Below are 22961 nucleotides of genomic sequence, written 5' to 3'. Positions count from 1 at the left end.
TCCCCTAAATATCAGAAGAAAGATGCTGCTGCTGAATTATGCAACCAAGATCCAAAGCCAGATGACCCATCCTAATTGGTCAATACTCTACAATCCACAGTTTATGACCTTCTACAGAAACAAACCACAGACAGTTCGGCCTGCTGGTATTAGGCTAAAACAGCTAGCAGAAGACTGGGATATACACTTCAATAAAATTTTACAAGATCCTATAGATCCTGATCCTCCATGGTCTGTCATCACACCATCTTGTGACAATTATTTCTACCAGTGGGGTAAACACTCTCTATCAGATATTAACATCCAACAGCTACACATAGCGCATACTCAACGTTATCCTGACTTCGCTAAAATTTATACAGATGGATCGAAGTCTGAGAGTGGATCAAGCGCAGCAGTAGTACTCCCTGATACTACCATTTCTCTGTCTCTCCCAACAGAGTGCAGTAGTTACACAACTGAATTATATGCCATAAAGCTTGCTATAGAAAGTATTTTCCATATGTCAATTCAAAAGAGCTTAATTTACACAGACTCACAGAGTTCCTTATTAGCCTTGCAAAACAACTCCCCGTCTACTCACCCTCTATTAAAGCTCATTAGAACAGAGTTGATACGTCTGAGAGAGCGAAAACAAAAGGTTATTTTCTGCTGGATACCTGGTCATACTGGAATACCAGGAAATGAAATTGCGGATGATGCTGCCAAACATCCATCTAGAGCAGCCCCAACAAATTTTAGTACCGTTTACAGATTATAAAATGAAGATCCGAAGTATATGTGAAGGTCGATGGACTCTGCAATGGCAAGCGCAAATTCATAATAAACTTTTTCAAATTAAACCTGTACCAAAATTATGGGCTTCCAGCCCCATTGCAAACAGACAAGAAGAAGTAATTCTGGCCAGAGCCAGAATAGGCCATACTCATTTAACGCATCTGTTCCTCCTGTCAGGGAATGATCCTCCTCAGTGTAACCATTGCCATACACCACTCACAGTCAAACACATACTTCTGGAATGTGATCTGTATGATAATGCTCGACTAGTGTCATTCAGTTCTCTAGCAAACTTAAAGGAACCTTTGTCACTTAGCCTCATCATAGGCGAAAAATCAAACATCGCAGAATTCCTCTCCTTCCTAAATAGGATTGTATAGCCGTTTCTAATTGCTTCTATATGAACCAAACAGGCAGTATGAACCACTTTTCTAAGTGCAATATGGCCTAAGTAGCCATTGCACTTAAAACCCCATAAACAACAACAACAACAACATCGTAGTTGCCTTTATGAAAGCAAAAACCCTTCCATTTACCCCTGATGGTAGTTACCTCTTTGAGTAAATTCCCCTTCAGCACACTGTGATCACTGCCACCTAGTCGTTCCTTTATCTGCAGATTCTTAAAGCATGAAGAATCACTACTGATAATCAAATCAAGTATATTACTCCCTCTAGTTGCCTTCCGAACATGCTGATGTAGAAAACAATCATCCAATAAATCCACAAAAGCCTTGCTAGTGACCAACCCACAAATTCTAGTCAATATCTGGGAAATTAAAACCCCCCATTATAAGACTCTCTGATTTACTGGCCCACTCTATTTCCCTGTACAGTTTCTTATTATACTCATCAAAGTCACTAGGCCTATAGCACACTCCTACTCTCAATTTTGATCACCCAGTGCTTATGTCACACCAAACTGACTTGACACTGCACTGTCCAACGATGTCGACTGGCTTTACTTCCTTGGATTTTATGTTTCTTAACTAATAGCATAACCCCTCCTCCCTTTCTATCCTTTCTGTACACATTGTACTCCCCAAATTCCAGTTCTGCATTCCTTATATCTGTGTGACACCACGTCTCTGATATCCGACAATATCTGCCTTTGATGTTTTGAGCAATACCTCAAATTCATCAAATTTATTTACCAAACTCCTAGCATTGGTGTACACGCAAGTATACATGCACCTGTTCCTATTCTTAGCTACCCTAACACAACCCGTGTGTTTACTTGTACCGCAATGACTCCCAGCAGTCTCTGAAATTTCCTGCATCTTGTTTTTCAGGCTGCTGCTCATTCTAAAAGAAGCAGTGCAAGAATCACTTTCACCTCTGCCAGTGGCTACAGTTAATCCATTAGTCCTTGTATCCCCCCCAAGCTAGCAGTTTCCCGACCCACCTAACACTGCCTCGATAGTATCAGCAAATATTATTGCACCCTTTCTATTTAAGTGTATCCCATCCCTGTAGAAGCAGTCTCTCCTGTTAACAAGTACAGAGACCAAGCTGAAAAAAAATTGTACCCCTTGAGCCTTGCACAATCTTTCCAGGGCCGAATTGATCGACACGGTTCTCATCATATACTCCCTCCTATTGTGTCTGGGCAGAATTGCAAACACTTTCAAATTCAACCGTAATTCACAGCTTTTTTTCAACAGTGACCTGTACTTGTTAAGTAATTCTGCCGGTCTCCTACTCTTAATATCATTAGTGCCAACATGTACAACTATATCATCTTTTGTGCCCTTAAAAGATGATATCCGCTCTACAAAGTCATCAACCTTTGCCCCTGGCAGACATACCCTGGTCCTATTCCACCTATCCTTTTTACATACCGTGTTCCCCGTTTCCCTGACAGTAGAGTCACCAACAACTACTAGTTCCTGTGGGACCAGCGCATTCTGCCTTGGGGGTTGCCGCTGTGTTGCTTGATGACCAAGTGCAGGCTCTGGCATTGATGTGGGCAGCTGAGAGCTTGATGGGGCCCTCAATTTAGATCCTTCGAGGGCATCCACCCTCTCCTTCAAGCTCTGATTTAGACCCATAACAACGCTGAGTTGTCGTCTGATTTCGTTAACACTCCTTGCATCGCGCACACACACACAGACATTATTATTATTATTATTGATATCCATATGATGCAAGGAAGCCTGAGGCTTCCTTGCATCATATAGATATCAATAATAATTATGCTGCACTAGGAAAAAAAAAAAAAATTCCCGAGTAACCCTGAGAGAGAGAGAGAGAGAGAGAGAGAGAGAGAGAGAGAGAGAGAGAGAGAGAGAGAGAGAGAGAGAGAGAGAGAGAGAGAATAAGAAGTAGGAAGGAATCACCAAGAAAGAGAAGAATGATGATATCCAGCTCAGGACCCTGGGTGTGCCAAGCCCATACTCACCAGATATGAGCCCCCGGGGTAGATCCCCAATTGCAATATTATGTCCCATACCCGTTTGCTCCACAAACATCATGCAAGCAGTGCATTTTAAAAGGTTGTAATTCAGAGGGCAACTGCCCCCCTCAGTTCTCCCCTTAGCAACAGCACTGCCATTAGCTTGAGCCTTTTACTTGCTGCTCTGGTCTGAGTCATGATTTCGATTTAATTTCAGTACAAAATTATAATCCTAAACTTGTATCCCAACACAGTTATAATGCTATACAGGAGGGCCTCGATTAACGCGATTAATTCATCCCGCGAGCGCATCGCGCAAAATGGAAACGCATTAATCGAATATAATAACGAATAGGAAAAATTATAATTGGTCCTTGACCTTCTGGAATATCCATAAAGAATTTTAAAAATACCTTTTAAATAACTTTTTAACTGTATACAATGTAAAAGATAATGAAAACAATTATGGAATTAAATGTTTATTGTATAAAACAGTGGTTCCCAAACTGCGCGCCGCTTAATATTTTAAATTTTCAAGGGAAACACAGCGATACTCGACATCTTTTGGACACCCCCGCGAACTACTAGCTCGAGGTAGTTCACAGTTTCAACATTTCTTATTAAGTTGTTTGGACCTAACTACTAAGCGGAACTGTTAGGTATTTCTTTTGGTCTGAGTGTGCCTTGAAAAAATTACTGAGACACTAAGAGCGCCGTGAACCAAGAAAGTTTGGGAACCTCTGACATAAAATACACAATGAAGAAATGACTGTTGCGGAAATATTTGAACAGTGTTGACTTTCTCTTTTCATCAATCAATTTCCGATAGCCGACAACAATCTTCTCTGGGCCCTGGTGAAATAAATATCGCATTATGTTATCTCCTTTGCGATAACATTTTCATCTGGCTCATTTAAAAATTTGAATTTTTATGCAAGTGTGCATTGACTTTATTAGCAGGAGACAAACAAGTAGCATGTCTTCTTCCGATGGAACACTGAGGCGGGTAGCAGGCAAACATTTGTTTATCGACTGTACTACTCGCGGTAAGCTTAACGCGTGATTCAAATCTTTTTCAACTATTGCATATATAAAAAAAAAAAAAAAAAAAAAAGATCGCGTTAACTGGAAATTTGCATCATGTAAAGTGAAAAGTGGTATAATTTTTCAAATAGCGTTAACTGAAATCCCCGTTAATCGAACTCGCGTTATGCGAGGCCTTCCTGTATATATTTTTCAGTATCAAGTATTATCTAAGAGTTCCGTTTATATAACTTCCGTATCAAGTTATGTATTTATTAATTATGTTACGTTTGTAATCTAAGTTGTTATATGTATTTTGTTAAAAGTACAATTTAATTGACAACGAAGTTTAACAAAATTAATAGATTTTACTGATTAATTGACAATATTATATTATATACTGTACTATACTAAGCTTACGCTATCTAGTTCGGGATATAACGTTGTGTCGTATAACAATAGCGGCAAGTTACGAAAAGTAAATCTACGGACACTTAAGTATTAATTAACCTCCAAATCTCGCCATCTCAATTCAGAATAAACTAAGGATCCTGACTATAAGCTACTTATAGAAAATAATTTAATATAACAATTGGTCAATAAAGCGGCTAAATATGGCTAAAAAACTTCTCGTTCTGCAACTTGTAACACGTGGATTTTGATACCTTGCCGATACTTTTATTGGTAACATCAGGGTATGCTGGACTTATAATTCCAGCCAGTTCAATTGCAACTATATTGTGCATTTTTCAGGATGAAAATCAGTCTTCATGATTGCATGGGGGATTTCTCATTGTTTCATACATGTATATTCTGTTTATTGACAGAGCTGCTAAGGTGGAAGTTTGCCTCATTAGTGAACCATGTCCATTGAATAACTGTTGCATTGTTTTCCAAATATTCACAAAATGAATTTTAAAAGGCAAATTGTCTTTTCATCAGTGTTGGCCAGGGGAACAATTAAGGAAATAGTTAAGTCTTGTTGAACAGTGTTTAACATATTAACTGTGTCATGATGTAATATAGTTGTGGAAGGACGTCACATGGTGATTTTCCATAGAATTATACTTTTTGCAATGACCATTCTTATACCACATGAAAATTAAGATAGTTTATTCAGTTAATAACTAAATTCCTGTACATTACGGTGACATTTCAGAAACCTTGCTAGTATTCATCATTAGACCATATATTGGCCGTTCTCAGTCCCCTGCTTGCTGAGTGTCTGAAGTGTCTTCAATCCCAGAGAAAGCTCAGTAGGGATCGAGACACTTGGCAAGTAGGGGGCTGACAACAGCTAATATATGGTCTGGTGATGAGTACCGGAAAGGTTCCTGAGCCACCTTAATGTATAGGAATTATTAACTGAGTAAACTGTTTTAATTTTCATGGTATAAGAGTGGTCATTGCTAAAAGTATAATTCTGTGTCATGATGGCTATGTGTATGGTTTTTAATCCACTTGGAGGGGAAACCACCTGACTTTAAGAACCACTTTCTTCTGATTTGATGGAAGAAAACTGAATATTTTTGTTAAGCAGTTTTTTCAGTGACTGCCTAATTCAGCTATAGTGAGAAGAAAGCCCAAAATTGTCTCTGCTTTCTCCAATCCAGATTGACTCAATCCCATAATATTTGATTTCAGTTCATAAAGGTCATCAGAAAAGCTAGCAGTTGAAAATGTTAAAGTGGATGTTTGTTTTAAACCCAATTGCTGGGGGCAGTCATTTCATAGATTTCCTTAGGGTGTGCATAATCACCTCTTGTACACATGATATTTTAATGCCAGCAGTGTTCTTCTTATTGTGTTTTTTATTGTTTTATTTTATTTTTTATTTTTCCTCTTATTGTCCCTTTTGCCATTAGTGTTCTTCTTATTGTCTGTCACAGAACCATACTATTCCAACATCTTTGCTAACCTCAAAATTGTTGATCTTTCTGGATCTTTTGTGCAGCCATATCTTACTTTACATTCATGCTGTGCTCTAACAAAACTGCCAGTTTGATAAAATCTTTTCGCACATAAAAAACACACTGCTCAGTGGTGCACTCCATTTTACTTATGGAACTTCCCCGCTAGAATGCATCACTGATTAGTAAAAAACTTCCATGTCTCTGGTAAATGACACCAGCCTTCTTAATTCCAGTCCAGTACATCCAAAAATATGTGTTCAGAGCTGTTGCATTTTTTATTGATGACCCTGTTATACATTACAGAGCTACGTTATCAAACTTGTGTTGGGCTGCATGCAAACCAAAGCAATATAAGAAGAGAGACTCATGGGAGTGTCCTACAGGAACAAGAAAAAACACTTCATGCTTGGTTGTAGGACATGAAAGCAAAATCTAACAAAGCAGAATGGATTACTGCTCCCATTAGTACACAGTGACAGAGCTATACTAGTCTAGAATTCTGTGCTAGCTGTGATGAAAATTTAGAAAAAATAAGCAAACACTGGCTCTGTGCCGTAGCCCATCCCTTGGGAGATGATATGGTAGGGGAAAGAGGTGGACAGAGCATGACCTGGGTCAGCTCCACATGGTCACAAACAAGGTCTGATGTAGTCGAGTGGTCAGCAACGAGAGTGCTGTAGCACACACTCTTTGAGTGGACCATAGTTCAAGCCCATGACTGCTAAATATGATTAATGATTGCATTCATAATTTATTGTAAACTCCTCTGACCTGGTGGTCATGCCAGAGTATAAACAAAATACTTACCTCTTTATATGAATGAAAAGGTGCTATTGTGGAATGGGTCAGATTCTACTCATTCTGTACACATTGGTCATTCAGACCAAGTGAAAAAATACTGAATGGGAAATCAGGAGATTAGAACTGCTACCTTCAAAACACTTCTGGTCTGTCACTGCCATATTTCCATCTATTCAGAGGAATTAAGGGAATTCTCAAGAGATACTTTGTCTTAAAGCACAAAGTAACCACTTTGTGCTTTAAGACAATTTGGAGTTGTACTAAAGTTGTAATAGTTGAAAGGAGTAATTTGAGGGTGAAGTTGTACAAATTCATATTACTGCTATCAGATTACTGCAGTGCCATCATTATTGGTTTATTTTAAGCCTCTCTCATATTTCTTTTTGTTTTTCTTCACATTTTTTTCAGGAGTGGCATATACATCAGAATGTACGCCCTGTGAACCTGGAACTTTCAGCAGTGAAAGATCAAAATTATGCACACTTTGTTCTGAAAATACTGTTTCAAACCAGGGAGCATCATTTTGTTCCCCTTGTGATACCTTAACAGAATATGCACGTGAGTATTTGTTTGCTGACAAATCGATTCTTTTTTATTATTATTGTTATTATTTAATTTTTTTTGGGGAAACACTAGTATGAGCTTTTCCTTTTCCACTTTCCTACCAAAAAATTATTAATTCTCAAGGTCAAGATCATAATTAATAAATTTGATCCGTAACTTGAGAGTTAAATATAAGTGAACTTTATGTTTCAATTGTGAACAACTTCATCTTTGAAATGATTTTTGAATGACATAACACAGAGTTAAATCTCCATGTTAAATTATTAGTATCTAACATTGCCTTGACAATGCCCCCCCCCATACACACTACTTGGACTCCCTCCAGTCACTATCTGGCAGAGTAGAGGTAGCAAGATTATACACTAGCTGATCCAGAAGCCTCCTAGAGAGTTACGAATAGGTTCGGTCTGGTGTACTAACTAGCAGCTGGCCTGCAAACACCATTTTAGAGCTGTACCCTTGAAATGTAAGGAAGAAAATTCAGTAAAGTTTGTTTTTGAGATTGAATTTTTTATGTCTGCAAGTTAATTTCACATATGTCAAATGAATGTAGAAAGAAATATAGCATAAAATAATTGTTGTTAATGAAGTCATGAACTTCATTTTGCTGAATTTAATGCTTTTTATTTTATCCTTGAATAATCAAGAAGCACATTCCTAATTATGTAATGAAGTGTTACCACATTTTTGTGTGAACAGCCAATTGCAAAACAGTAATAAAGGGAAGAAATAATGGAGGATTGCAGTAGCAACAATTTTTTTACATTTAAAAAGACATGAGATTAGTTACAGGTTATAAACATGTGACTTATATATAATTTTCTTTATGGCTATAACTTAAAAATAAGTTAATAAATAAATATATGGCATATGCCAGTATATATGGTTCAGAGGGGTTTACAAAGTAAAAGCAATTAAGACTGTTGCAAAGAATTAAAATTTACAATAAATATATAACACAATATACATTATTGTGTATATATATAACACAGTATACACAATATATTCATTAAATAATTAGTTGAAAGAGAATGGTAATGAGCTTTGAAAGTAAAAGGGTCAAGAAAATTATATTAGCCAAAAAGTGCAAGTCCAAATTATTTTCATTCTAAAGGTTGAATTATATGAGCAAAAGTCTAAACAATGTTTCATAAGTGTTATCCTGTAAATTAAATTACAAATGAAATTATGAAGACTCCCAGGATAGGCATCCACTCCTACAGCTTTAGCATGATAAATAGAATCACTTAACAAATCAATATATTCACTGTTAACAACTTGCAACAGAGAAGGCACACATTTTATAATAAACAGGCATGTTGATTATTAGTTATCTCATCTTTGAAGAGAAATTTTTGATTAGATATTTTGTACTTGTATGATGATTTAATTAAATTGTGGTAATAGCTACTGTATAGAAATTTGTTGGCAGTAATGGTATTTTATTATTTGTGTTATTTTCACTAGTACAAAAAATGAAAAGTATTAAGAAATTGGATGAAAGTTGAATGAAAAATTGGAACAAAAATGGATGAAAGCTGTTAAAACGTAGATAAGCTTCAGCATTAGTAGACTTATGGTAGATTTTAATATGCATTTGCTACACATATTAGCATTAGTAGAGGCATTTGATGCAAGAAAGCAAGCTTATGCAGCATCAGCCAAAAAAAAAAAAAAAAAAAAAAAAACCACTCCCACTTCACCCCTCTGTTCGTTCAAAATACCTGTCCAGCTGAGCCTTAAACTTATTTAGGCTATCAACTTCCACGACAAGGGATGGAAGTCTGTTCCACCAACCAACCACTCGCTGGCTAAAGGCAAATTTCCGCACGTTTATCCTACATCTGTCTTTCCTCAATTTGAATTTATGCCCTCTCAGGTGATTATTCTGAGCGAGAAGAATCCCATCAGCATTGAGCATGCCCAAACCATTCAATGCTTTATACACCTCTATCAGATCACCTCGTTGGTGCTTAGTCTCCAGACACCGCAATTTGCAAATCTTAAGCCTTTCTTCGTAAGAGCACCCCCTTGTTCCATTCACCAATCTTGTTGCCCTTCTCTGTACTCGTTCCAGCAGCTCTACATCCTTCTTGAAATGAGGCCTCCAGGCCTGTATACAGTACTCTAGGTGTGGCCTGACCATTGCCTTATACAAGGGAATAATCACCTCCTTATCCCTGCTAGAAAAATTCCTATATATCATTGACAATACACCATGAGCTACTCTTGCAGCCCGTCTGCACTGCTCAGAGAACTTCATATCTGCCTGCACAACCACCCCCAAGTCCCTTTCATTCTCTACCACTGTCAGTGCAATACCACAGAGTTGATACGTTGCTCTGGGGTTGCTGTTTCCCATGTGTAGTACTTTACATTTGTCAATGTTAAACTTCATCTGCCACCTCTCAGCCCATCTGCTCAACCTTTCCAGATCCTGTTGCAGCAGCATAGTGTCAGTAGTGTCCTTGACAACCCTGCCTACCTTTGTATCGTCTGCAAACTTCGACATTAAGCTTGATATACCATCATCAATATCATTTATGAATACAGAAAACAATAATGGACCCAACACTGAGCCCTGAGGGACTCCACTAATAACATTAGTCCACGACGAGCAGTGTCCATTGATTACCACTCTCTGTCTTCTCCCCCTCAGCCACCCCTTTACCCACAGCAGAAATTTTCCTCCAATGTTACACTGCTCCAATTTGTGCAGCAGTCCTCCATGTGCAACAGTATCAAAAGCCTTTCTAAGATCCAAGCATATAATATCAAAGTTATTCCCTGCATCCAGTTCCTTTGTGACTGCATCATAGTATCCAATCAAATTGGTCAGGCAAGACTTCCCCTTAACAAAACCATGCTGTGTCCGAGCTATAACTGAAGTCTTGTCTAAATGATCCTGCAGTGCTTCTTTAACTAGTGCCTCCATTAATTTTCCTGGAACAGAAGTCAAACTCACAGGTCTATAATTGCTTGTGTCAGCAATTATAGATTTTGATCCTCCTTTGTGAATTGGGGTCACATTTGCACATCTCCAGTCTATGGGTACCTCCCCTGAGTCCAAGGAAGCTCTCATAATTATGGCTAAGGGTTTGCTTACTTCCTTTGCTGCCTCCTTTAATATAACTGGATAGATCCCATCCACCCCAGGTGCCTTTCTTGTGTTTATCTTCAACAATTTCTCCTCCACTTTACTCTCAGTTATTACAAGATTCTCTAGCTTACTGCTAGAGTTATTAACACATTTTAATATTAAATTTTAAAAATGAGTTGAAAATGATATCTTAGAGTGAATAGTAAATTGGATGTGAGGATGAAAGTTATAGTGGTTATGGCGCCTCCGTAGCCAGGTGGGAAGGAGCAGCAGTGCATAGCACACGCTTCTTGATTAGACCGGGGTTCGAGCCCGTCGCCACCAAATATGGAGGATGCGGAAAGGTCAGGGAATGACCACCGCATATCCCGGAGCAATATGGCCTTAGTTGCTAATGCTCCTAAAAACCAAACAACAACAACAACAATTATAGTGGTTAAATTAGTATATTTTCTGGTGCAGTATAAAGAACTTCATTGAGATAGTGAAAATTAAATTTTATGTTGGAGAAGGCTGGGGATAAAGGCATTAACTATGAGTTTTCATGGAAGACTAAGTATAAATTGTCTATAATTAGCTTCCATTGAAGACTTGTGGCTTGCACCTTTATCTTCCTTTCTCCCCCCCCCCAAAAAAAATGGTGACCTCTATATTGTAGCAAACAATAATTAATCATTGTTTGCTACAATTAATAATTAATTTATAAAAATATGCAATAATTTTCATCCTTGGCTCCATTATTATTGAGTCTGAGACTTAATATCAGTTCATCTTTTCAATTTAATGTTATTAATAAAATGTGCATACTAAAATTTACCATGAATCACTAGTGATGGAGCCCATCTACCTTTCTATAGCTGTCATCCTTTTTAATACAAAAAAATTATTTTGTTCGGTCATTTTCTTGATAATTTTGATGATATTGATGATTTTGATCCCAAAATCTTGCATCATGGTTGTGTATACTGAGCCTACAGACAGTACAATTTCATGAGCAATCTCAATAACAGTTATTCGCCTATCATTTTGCATGAGTTCCTTCAACTTTGTGACATTTTCGATGTTTCATGATATCAAAGGGTGTCCACTGCAAGGCTCGTTTTCCAGTGTTTCCTGTCCATTTTTAAATTTATTAAACCACTTGTAAATTACTGTTTCCTTCAAAGCACCATCTCTATAAACTTTCTGTAATACTTTCAGTCTCTGTAGTACTTCTCCCAAGTTTAGAAACGAACTTGACATTAGCATGTTGTTCAAACAGCAACATTCCACAGTCTCAGTCAGCAGTGATACATGAGTCAAGTGGTTAAACTAGTTCACTTGGCATGTATGCGTACCAAAGTCAATGTTATGAAACCTTATGGCCATAGTGCAAACCATTTAAATACCAGTGTACAATGTCACAAAGGTGATATTTTGAATGTGCTATGTAATTTTATTATCTTTGCCAAAATTCTCCGAAGTTATTTTCTGCATGACTACGTAAGCCATGGGCCAAGTGGGCAATTATTATTTACATTGTTTCTCCCTGATGTGGGGGGGGGGGATTTCCACCCTGACAGATACTGATACCAATTGCATAGGGTGGTTGTTATGTCTGGCTGTTATTACTTTTTGTCAAGGAACTCTGACTATTCTACAGGTGTTCAAGACTGTGACTTTCTGGAGTTCCGTGTAAGTGTTCTTTGGGAGGCCTATTGCTGCTAAGCTCTTGTGTAGGATCTTTGGCACCACACTGGTGGTTGATATAATGATTAGGATGGTCATTACTTGTTACTTATGCCACATCTCTTTGACCTCCTGTCTTAGGTCTGTGTACATCCTGATCTTTTCCTCATGGCTTTTCTGGAGGTTGCCAGTGTTGGGCATAACTATGTCGATCAGATAGGTAGCCTTTACCTTCTTGTCGATGAGGGTTATGTCTGGTCTGTTGTCGGGATTGTCTTGTCCGTTATTATGGTGCTGTCCTAGTACAGCTTGTGGGTTGGGATGTCCAGTACGACCTGGGGTTCATACTACTAGTAAAACGGTATGCACTCTTGATTAACTCTTATTTCCTTGCTAGCTTCTGATGTACACTCATAGACACAACCACATTCTGGTGAAGTGGTTGTGTCTATGAGTGTACTGTCTGGGTGATCATCCTGCATCCTGCAGTGCTGTGTTGGATTGTTTCTGAGGCTGGGTGGCATCGTTGATATATGTCATCTGTTACTCTGGGTTCCTTGGTGATGTATTTTCTATAGTTCGCTGTGTTGATCACCTTGTCTTGGATGGCGAGCATGAATCATCCAGTCTCTGTGAAAAGAGTGTCCCACTCATGAGCCATGCATTGGATGCCATTTTAACTATGTGGTCTTGATGTAGGTCATTGTAGCGTCTGCCATAGAATGTTTTCTTTCCCCATATTTATAGTTTTGTTTGTTTCATCTGGGTAGGAGGGGTCTCCTCACCATAGCGCCACTCTACCATAAGGAGTGGCGCTATGGTTTTTCTGTGAGTAATTCTTCAGGTTTGCTATTGCTGTCTTCTCTAGCTCAATGAGGTCTATCAGGCCCCTTTTTCCTTCTTTCTGAGCCATGGTCAGGCTTTCCATGGCTAACTTCAGGTGGTGTTGTTAGTTTTTGGTCATCATTGTCCTTGTCTTTCTCGTGACTTTCTCCAGCTTAGTGTTAGTCCAATCTGTGATCCCAAGAGAGTATGTTAGCATTTGGGACTGCATAGATGTTTATGGCTTTAACTGTGTTCTCTATGTTCAGCTTTGCTTTGGCCAGGCTTCTGAGCCACTGATGAATATTTTCAGTCAAGTAGGCCTTGATCTCCCTGTGTTCTAACTGCTGAGCCTGCACCAACTCCAAGTATTTATAGGTCTCTCCCCCTGTCATGGCTACGATCTCTTTACCAGTCTGCAGCTGGTGGTTTCTGCTGACTAATTACCACTGATGCAATCCATGGGTCTTGTATTTGTCTAGACCAAAGTGCATCCTAATATCTTTGCTGAATTCTTCAGTGATCCAGAGTAATTGCTGGAGTTGCTTCTCAGTTGCCACATAGAGCTTGATGCCATCCATGTATATCAGGTGGGTGAGGGTGTGCGGGTTTTTCCTTTCTTCTTTGAGGTTATATCCGTACTGCTGTTGTTGAGCATAATAATAATAATTATTATTATTAGTGGCATATGGTGCAAGTTTTGCAGAAGGAATCAAGCTTATAAACCACCAGCAAAAAAAAAAAAAAAAAAATCTCCCACATCAGCTCTCTATCCCCTCCCTTTAATTTGTTTATTTATTTCTTGAATTTATTCAAACTACCCATCTCCAGATGGAAGTTTGTTCAACATCAGAGAAAGTTTGTTCCAGCAGTCAACCATCTACTGGCTGAAGGCAAAACCATCCTTCCTCAATTTGAATTTATGCCCCCTCGTGTGTAATCCAATCAAGAAGAAGAATGCCATCAGCATTGAGTTTGCTAAATCCATTCAAAGCCTTAAAAATCTCAATCAGATCACCACGCAGGTGCTAAGTCTCTAGATGTTGCAATTTGCAGAACCGAAGCCTATTTTCATTAGATTAGCCCTTTTTGCCCTTCCCTGCATCCGTTCCAGCAGATCTACATTCTTCTTAAAATGAGACCTCCAGACCTCAAGGTGTGGCCTCACCATTGCCTTTACAATGGGATAATCATTTCCTTGTCCCTGCTAGCAAAGTCCCCTTATCCATTGCAGCAACTTGCCCTTAATGCCATTTCGCTCCAATTTGTACACCAGTCTTCCATGTTCACACTTCTAAAGCTTTCCTGAAAATTATTATCAAATTTAAAAATTTAAAATTAATTATCAAAATTATTTTTTGTATCCAGTTCCTTTGAGACCACATCGTAGCATCCAATCAAATTGGTCAGACAAAATTTCCCCTTAATAAACCCATGCTGTGTCTGAACTATTACTTCAGTCTTGTCTAGGTGACCCTGCATCACTTCTTTAACCACTGACTCAATATTTTCCCTGGAATAGAAATTAAACTAACAGGTCTATAATTATTTCTATCACCCTTTGAACCCCCTTTGTGAATTGGGGATACATTTGCACATCTCCAGACCATGGGGGCCTCCCCTGAATCTATGGAAGCTCTCATAATTATGGCTAACAGTTTGCTTACTTCTCTCACTGCCTCCTTCAATATAACTGGATAGATTCCATCTGCCCCAGGTGCTTCTTTTATGTTTAACTTCAACAATTTCCCCTCCACTGACTACATTCACATTTCCTCCCCCACTGACTTGCATCTACCATCTACATTTACACGAGAATACCTCGTGTGAATGTAGATGCAAAATACTCATTCAGTTTGTCAGATATCTGAGTAGGATCATCAACAGTCGAACCACCAACATCAAGTGGACCAATCTGATTCATCCCCTACCTTCTAGAGTTTACAAAGAAGTCTTTGTTGTTTTTCTTTGCATCCTTTGCTAAGGATTTCTCGTCATCAGCCTTCGCTTGTCTAACCTCCTATGTGACTTGATTGTAGACTAGCTTATATCTGCCATAGGCTTCTGTGTCACCTGATAATTGATATGCATCCCACTCATTTTTCTTCTCTGCCATGAGCCACATTAATTCATCTGAAATCCATTTAGGTCTAAATCTTGAACAGTATTTCTTAGTTATTATGAAAAGCCTAGTAACCTCCAAGATTTATTCCCTGAATTCTCTGATTTTAACATCATCAGTAGATCCCACTGTATAGAATTAAACTGTCTGAGACCGCTGTAGTCACCTTTATGAAAACAAAAACCCTTCCCTTTATCCTTTTTGGTAGTTACATCTTTAAGTAAATCCCATATCAGTACACTGTGATCGCTGTCACCTAGTGGTTCCTTTTTCCTTAAGTTCTTAATGCATGAATAATCACTGCTGATAATCAGATCAAGAGTATTACTCTCTCTCTGGTTGCCCCTCATACTGTAGAAAACAGTCCTCCAAGGTGCAAGCTCCAATAAATCCACAAAAGTTGTGCGAGTGACCAATCCACAAGTTCTAGTCAATATCTGGAAAGTTAAAATCCTTCATTACAAGACATTCTGATTTACTGGCCCACTCTTATTTCTTTGCACAATTGTTCATTGTACTCATCAGAGTCATTAGGCCTATAACACACTCCTACTCTTATTTTCCCTTTCCCAGCATTTATGTCACACCAAATTGATGGCGCCTCCGTAGCCAGGTGGGAAGGAGCAGTGTGTAGTACACGCTTCTTGATTAGACCGGGGTTCGAGCCCGTCACACCAAATATGGAGGATGCGGAAAGGTCAAGGAATGACCACCGCATATCCCGGAGCAATATGGCCTTAGTTGCTAATGCTCCTAAAAACCAAATAACAACAACCTAATTGACTCAACGTTGCATTGTCCACCCATGTCAACTGGATGCACTTCCTTAGGTCCCCTCTTCCCTTCCTATCTTTTCTGTACTCATTGTACCCCTCAAATTCCAATTCTGCACAGCTTATATCTTATATCTGACCATGTGTCTGATATTCCAACAATATCTGCCTTTGATGTCTTAATCAGCACTTCAAATTTATCTACTATACGTCTAGCACTGTTGTCCATGCAAATATACATGCACCTGTTTTTACTGTTAATTACCCTAACACAGCCCATATATTTACTTGTTTTATGATGACTCCCAGCAGTTTCTTAAATCCCAAGCACCTTGCTTTCAAGGCTGCTGCTCAGTCCAATAAATGCAGTGCAAGAATCACTTTCATCCCTGCTTGCAGCTATTGTTAATCTATTATTGTGTTTTTTCCCTGCAAGCTAGCAGTTTTCTGACCCACCTATCACTGCGTCAATAGCATCAGCAAATATTTTTGCTCCATTTCTATTTAAGTGTATTCCATCCCTCTAGAAGCAGTCACTCTTGTTAAAAAGCACAGAATCATTTGATTACAGACTAAGGAGGGGGCATATGCCCCTCCTTAACCAAAAATTTGAAATTAAAGAAAACAAATGCAGGAGATCTTCTTAAAAAAAAACAAAAAAACAAAAAAAAAAAAGGAAAATAAAAAACCTGGTTTCCATGCCTATCTGGTTTGTTATGTGCATCATGATTGTTCTGCAAATAATACGTGCCTGCTCCTCTCATTCTTTTTTCCCACTGCTTATGTCAAATCTTGCAAAAGTGACTCAATATTCGACTGGGTGCACTGCCTTAGATTTTATATGCTTGTTAACTAAGAGCATGACCCCACCCTGCCCTTCTGTCTCTTTTGTACACATTGTACTTCCCATATTAAAATTCTGCATCCCTTATATTTGAATGACACCATGTCTCTGATATTCCCACATTGTTTGCATTTGATGACTTAATTAGTACTTCAAATTCATTATATTTATTAATATGCTTTTAGCATTAGTGTACATGCAGTTATGCATGAACCTCTTCTTATTCTTAGTTACTCTAACATAGCCCATGTATTTGCTTGTTTTGTGATAACTCACAACAGGGCTTGAGATCTCCCAACACTTTGCTTTCCAGACTGCTGCATGTTCCAATAGATGCAGTGCAAGAATCACTTTCACCTCTGCCTGTGGCTCTAGTTATCTATTATTCTGTGTATCCAAGCTAGCAGTTTTCCACCCCACCCCTCACTGTCTCTATAACACCATCGAATATACTTACACTCCTTTCTGTTTAAGTGTATCCCAGTCCTGTAAAAACAGTCTCTCCTATTAATAAGCGCATACTATGCTGAGAAAAATTCTCATGACCCTTGCACAGTTTCTCCACTGTCAGATTGACTGATAAGGCTCTCAACATGTACTCCCTTCTGTAATGTGGATCACATTTGGAGAGAAAACCTGTAATGCAGAAGCTGCTTTTTCCATATACTGTGCAGAATTACAACTAAAAATGCAGACTTTTTTTGTGATGGCACAATTCTCAGTCTGGTAATAATAACTGCAGAGAATTATTCCCAAATCTTGCAACTGTAGAATGATATGGGTTTTTGAGAAGCATGCAAAGATATTCAGATGACAATGTTCTAATTTTCCAACATTAAATTTGCAATATAATGGTCACAGGTATCTGCTGTTTCATTCGTAGAAATATAGATTCTGGTTTCTCCAATATCTTGATGAATTTCGTAAATACTATCATCATAAATAGTAGTAAGATAATTCTTCCTCAAGGTAGATGCTTTTGGAATACTTTGAATTTTTGCAATATTTTTTAAAAAATCGTTTGAAAACAGGATTGTTGAACTTATGTTATTAAGAGTAGGAGACGGGCGGAATTACTTAACAAGTACAGGTCACTGTTAAAAAAAAGCCATGAATTAGGGTTGAATTTGAGAGTCTGCAATTCTGCCCAGACACGACAGGAGGGAGTATATGATGAGAGCCCTGTCGATCAATTCGGCCCTGGAAAGATTGTGCAAGGCTCAAGGGGTAGAATTTTTTTCAGCCTGGTCTGTACTTGTTAACAGGAGAGACTGCTTCTACAGGGATGGGATACACTTAAATAGAAAGGGTGCAGGAATGTTTGCTGATGCTATCGAGGCAGTGTTAGGTGAGTTGGAAAACTGCTAGATTGGGGGGGGGGTACAAGGACTAATAGATTAACAGTAACCACTGGCAGAGGTGAAAGTGATTCTTGCACTGCTTCTATTGGAATGAGCCACAGCCTGGAAAATAAGATGCAGGATATTTCAGAGACTGCTGGGAATCATTGGGGTATGAGTAAACACATGGGTTGTGTTAGGGTAGCTAAGAAAAAGAACAGGTGCATGTATACTTACGTGTACACCAATGCTAGGAGTTTAGTAAATAAATTTGATGAATTTGAGGTATTGCTCAAAACATCAAAGGCAGATATTGTGGAGATTTCAGAGACGTGGTGTCACACGGATATAAGGAATGCAGAACTGGAATTTGGGGAGTACAATGTCTACAGAAAGGATAGACAGGATAGGAAGGGAGGAGGGGTTATGCTATTAGTTAAGAAACACATAAAATCCAAGGAAGTGAAGCCAATTAACATTGCTGGACAGTGCAGTGTCGAGTCAGTTTGGTGTGACATAAGCATTGAGAGATCAAAATTGAGAGTAGGAGTGTGCTATAGGCCTAATGACTCTGATGAGTATAATAAGAAACTGTACAGGGAAATAGTGGGCCAGTAAATCAGAGAGTCTTATAATGGGGGATTTTAATTTCCCAGATATTGACTGGAATTTGGGAGCTGGTCACTCACACACTAGCAAGGCTTTTGTGGATTTATTGGGTGATTGTTTTCTACGTCAGCATGTTTGGGAGGCAACTAGAGGGAGTAATACTCTTGATTATCAGTAGTGATTCTTCATGCATTAAGAATCTGCAGGTAAATGAACTACTAGGTGGCAGTGATCACAGTGTACTGAAGTGGGATTTACTCAAAGAGGTAACTACCATTAGGGGTAAAGGGAAGGGTTTTTGCTTTGAAGGGTCCATTGTAGTCGCATAAAGGCGACTACAATGGACTGAGACAGTATTTAAATTCTATACAGTGGGACCAACTGATGATGTTACCAACAGCAAATTCAAAATGGGAAGCATTCAAAGAACTTATCTTGGAAGCTACTAACCTTTACATACCAACTAAGAAATATTGTTCAATGTTTAGGCCTAAGTGGATGTCAGATGAACTAATGAGACATATGGCAGAGAAGAAAAATGCATGGGATACATACAAATTAACACGTGACACAGAAGCCTGTGATAGATAAAAGTTGATCTGTAACCAAGTTACAAAGGAGGTTAGGCAGGCGAAGGCAGATTACGAGAAATCTTTGGCAAGGGATGCAAAGAAAAACAGCAAAGAGTTCTTTACTTATGTAAACTCTAGAAGGAAGGGAATGAATCAGATTGGTCCACTTGATATCGATGGGTCAACTGTTGATGATCCTTCTCAGGTAGCTAACAAACAAAATGAATATTTTGCATCGACATTCACACATGAGGATATATTCAGCGAGGGGAATGCCAGAGGTGTATTCAACTCTGGCAGTAACCTAGAGAATCTTGTAATAACTGAGAGTAAAGTGGAGGAGAAATTGTTGAAGATAAATACAAGAAAGGCACCTGGGGTGGATGGGATCTTTCCAGTTATATTAAAGGAGGCAGCAAAGGAAGTAAGCAAACCCTTAGCCATAATTATGAGAGCTTCCTTGGACTCAGGGGAAGTACTCATGGACTGGAGATGTGCAAATGTGACCCCAATTCACAAAGGAGGATCAAAGGGCGACACAAGTAATTATAGACCTGTTAGTTTAACTTCTGTTCCCAGAAAATTAATGGAGGCTCTGGTAAAAGAAGCACTGTAGGATCATCTAGACAAGACTTCAGTTATAGCTCAGACACCACATGGTTTTGTTATGGGGAAGTCTTGCCTGACCAATTTGATTGGATACTATGATGCAGTCACAAAAGAACTGGATGCAAGGAATAACTTTGATATTATATACTTTGATCTTAGAAAGGCTTTTGATACTGTTGCACATGGAAGACTGCTGCACAAATTGGAGCAGTGTGGCATTGGAGGCAAATTGCTGCTATGGATAAAGGGGTGGTTGAGGGGGAGAAACAGAGAGTAGTAATCAATGGACACTGCTCATTGTGGACTAATGTTATTAGTGGAGTCCCTCAGGGTTCAGTATTGGGTCCATTGTTTTCTGTATTTATAAATGATATTGATGATGGTATATCAAGCTTAATGTCCAAGTTTGCAGACAATACGAAGGTTGGCAGGGTTGTCAAGGACACTACTGCAACAGGATCTGGAAAGGTTGAGCAGATGGGCTGAGAGGTGGCAAATGAAGTTTAACATTGACAAATGTAAAGTACTACATATGGGAAACAGCAACCCCAGAGCAACGTATCAACTCTGTGGTACTACACTGACAGTGGTAGAGAATGAAAGGGACCTAGGGGTGGTTGTGCAGGCAGATATGAAGTTTTCTGAGTAGTGCAGATGGGCTGCAAGAGTAGCTCTTGGTGTATTGTCAATGATATATAGGAATTTTTCTAGCAGGGATAAGGAGTTGATTATTCCCTTGTATAAGGCAATGGTCAGGTCACACCTAGAGTACTGTATACATTTTTGGAGGCCTCATTTCAAGAAGGATGTAGAGATGCTGGAACGAGTACAGAGAAGGGCAACAAGATTAGTGAAAGGAACAAAGGGGTGCTCTTACGAAGAAAGGCTTAAGTTTTGCAAATTACAGCATCTGGAGGCTAGGCACCAGTGAGGTGATCTGATAGAGGTGTATAAAGCCTTGAATGGTTTGAGCATGCTCAATGCTGATGGGATTCTTCCTCTTGCCCGGAATAATCACCTGAGAGGGCATAAATTCAAATTGAGGAAAGACGGATGTAGGATAGATGTGAGGAAATTTGCCTTTAGCCAGCGGGTGGTTGGTTGGTGGAACAGACTTCCATCCCTTGTTGTGGAAGTTGATAGCCTAAATAAGTTTAAGGCTCAGCTGGACAGGTATTTCGAACAAACAGAGGGGTGAAGTTGAAGTGGTTATTTTTTATTTTTATTTATTTATTTTTTTTGGCTGATGCTGCATAAGCTTGCTTTCTTGCATCAAATGCCTATGCCAATGCTAACTTGTTGAAAAACATATTGCTGCTTTGCCAAAGCACAGTACCACTCCTTTGAGAAGTCACTTTTCTTTTCTCTCGAGGCTATGTGGCATAGTAAAACGTGACTAACGAAATTTTCCCTTTCTTTTCCACTTTTTAACCACAATATGCAATGTTGTTTTCATGTGTTGGGCAAACTGGAATTTTTTTTCTGCATCAGGCATTCTTTTCACAAACAACACAAATGATTTTCTGCAATTGATGATTCAGTTTGGTAGTAGATTTAATTTTTGATATTAAGCATCTGCTGCCTATTCTCAAAATTTTTTTATAGCAAAAGTTAATTGTTATGATACTCATACAAAGAATATAATGTTCATCCAACATTATTGATGCCACAAGAATTAAAGCAAAACACTGTTGGTATATATTCCCCATTCTACCTGGAATGTTTAGCAACACTAATTTTATTATTATATTGTAATATCATATAGGTTAAATCGCTTAGGTGTGTGTGGAGCACCAAAGAAACTAGGGCCTATGAGGCATCAATAATTGCAATATTCTTCGATTGCTTTTCTTGATACCCCCCCCCCCCCAAGTTTCAGTGGGAAGGCCATGCAACCCTTGCCTGACACTAGTTAACTCAATCACATTGTAGAAAGTAGGGGAATAGCCCGTAAAATTCCTCATGTCATTGAGGATTCCAACTCGGGCCATTTACACCCTGTGTGGGAGGATGATGATTATATTAAGTGTGGTACAATGGTTAAAATTGCATTTCCAAGTTGATTATCTAAAATGCTGATCAAATTATAATTAAATATATACAGTTATAGGTATTTATTTATGTACACTAATAGGAATTTTGGTAGCAGAGACAAGGAGGTGATTATCCTTTTGTATAAGGCAATGATCAGGCTACACCTTGAGTACTGCATACAGGTCTGGAAGCCCCATTTTAGGAAGGATATAGAGTTGCTAGAGCAAGTACAGAGAAAAGGGCAAAGGGGTGCGCTTATGAAGAAAGGCTTAAGTTCTGTAAGTTACAGCATCTGGAGACTAGGCACCTGCGAGGTGATTTGATTGAGGTGTATAAGACCTTGAATGGTTTGAGCAGGCTCAATGCTGATGGGATACTTCTGCTTGCTCGGATTAAGAACCCGAGGGGGCATAGATTGAAATTGAGGAAAGACAGTTGTAGAATAGATGTGCAGAAGTTTGCCTTTAACCAGCGGGTAGTTGATTGCTGGAACAGACTTCCATCTGTTGTTGTGGAAGTTGATATCTGAAATAAATTTAAGGCTGAACTAGATAAACATTTGGAGTGACTGGATGGGTGAAATGGAAGTTTTTTTTTTGGCTAATGCTGTTATTATAAGCTTGCTTTCTTGCATCATATACCTCTGCTAATGCTAATGATTAAAATGGCCACAGTTTTGCAATTGCATATAATCCAATATCAAATCATCACTCACCTAGAGATTTATAAATAGAGGTTATCACTGTAAGTTAATTTATAAAACCATCATACAAGCACAAGGGGGGGGGAAGCAATAAATTTTTTCTGACATAACCAAAAAACAATATCTGTTCACTGTTAAATACACAGTGGATTTTGAAGCCTTCAAACATATTTTTAGTAATTACAATATTCACATTAAGTTTTACATACTGAACTTAACATTAAGTTAAGTTCAATATGTAAAATATCTAGTATTTTTCACCCCACTACTTTTTCTGCCTAATAAGAAGAGGT

General features: G+C 38.6%; 1 protein-coding gene across 2 annotated transcripts in view; it reads left to right on the top strand.

Annotated features, from left to right (window-relative positions):
* The window catches only part of LOC150078114 (endosome/lysosome-associated apoptosis and autophagy regulator family member 2-like), a 425663-nt gene that overhangs the window by 134504 nt on the left and 268198 nt on the right, over positions 1 to 22961 (top strand). For both annotated transcript variants that reach the window (XM_090385427.1, XM_090385428.1), the window contains exon 7: positions 7317 to 7466. In XM_090385427.1, the coding sequence (XP_090241553.1) occupies positions 7317 to 7466 (150 nt within the window). The remainder of the gene's footprint in view (positions 1 to 7316; positions 7467 to 22961) is intronic.

Source organism: Mastigoproctus giganteus, chromosome 11, assembly GCF_048544385.1.
Source record: "Mastigoproctus giganteus isolate SK-2022 chromosome 11, ASM4854438v1, whole genome shotgun sequence".
NCBI lineage: Eukaryota > Metazoa > Arthropoda > Arachnida > Uropygi > Thelyphonidae > Mastigoproctus > Mastigoproctus giganteus.
This window is presented reverse-complemented; position numbering and strand designations above follow the sequence as displayed.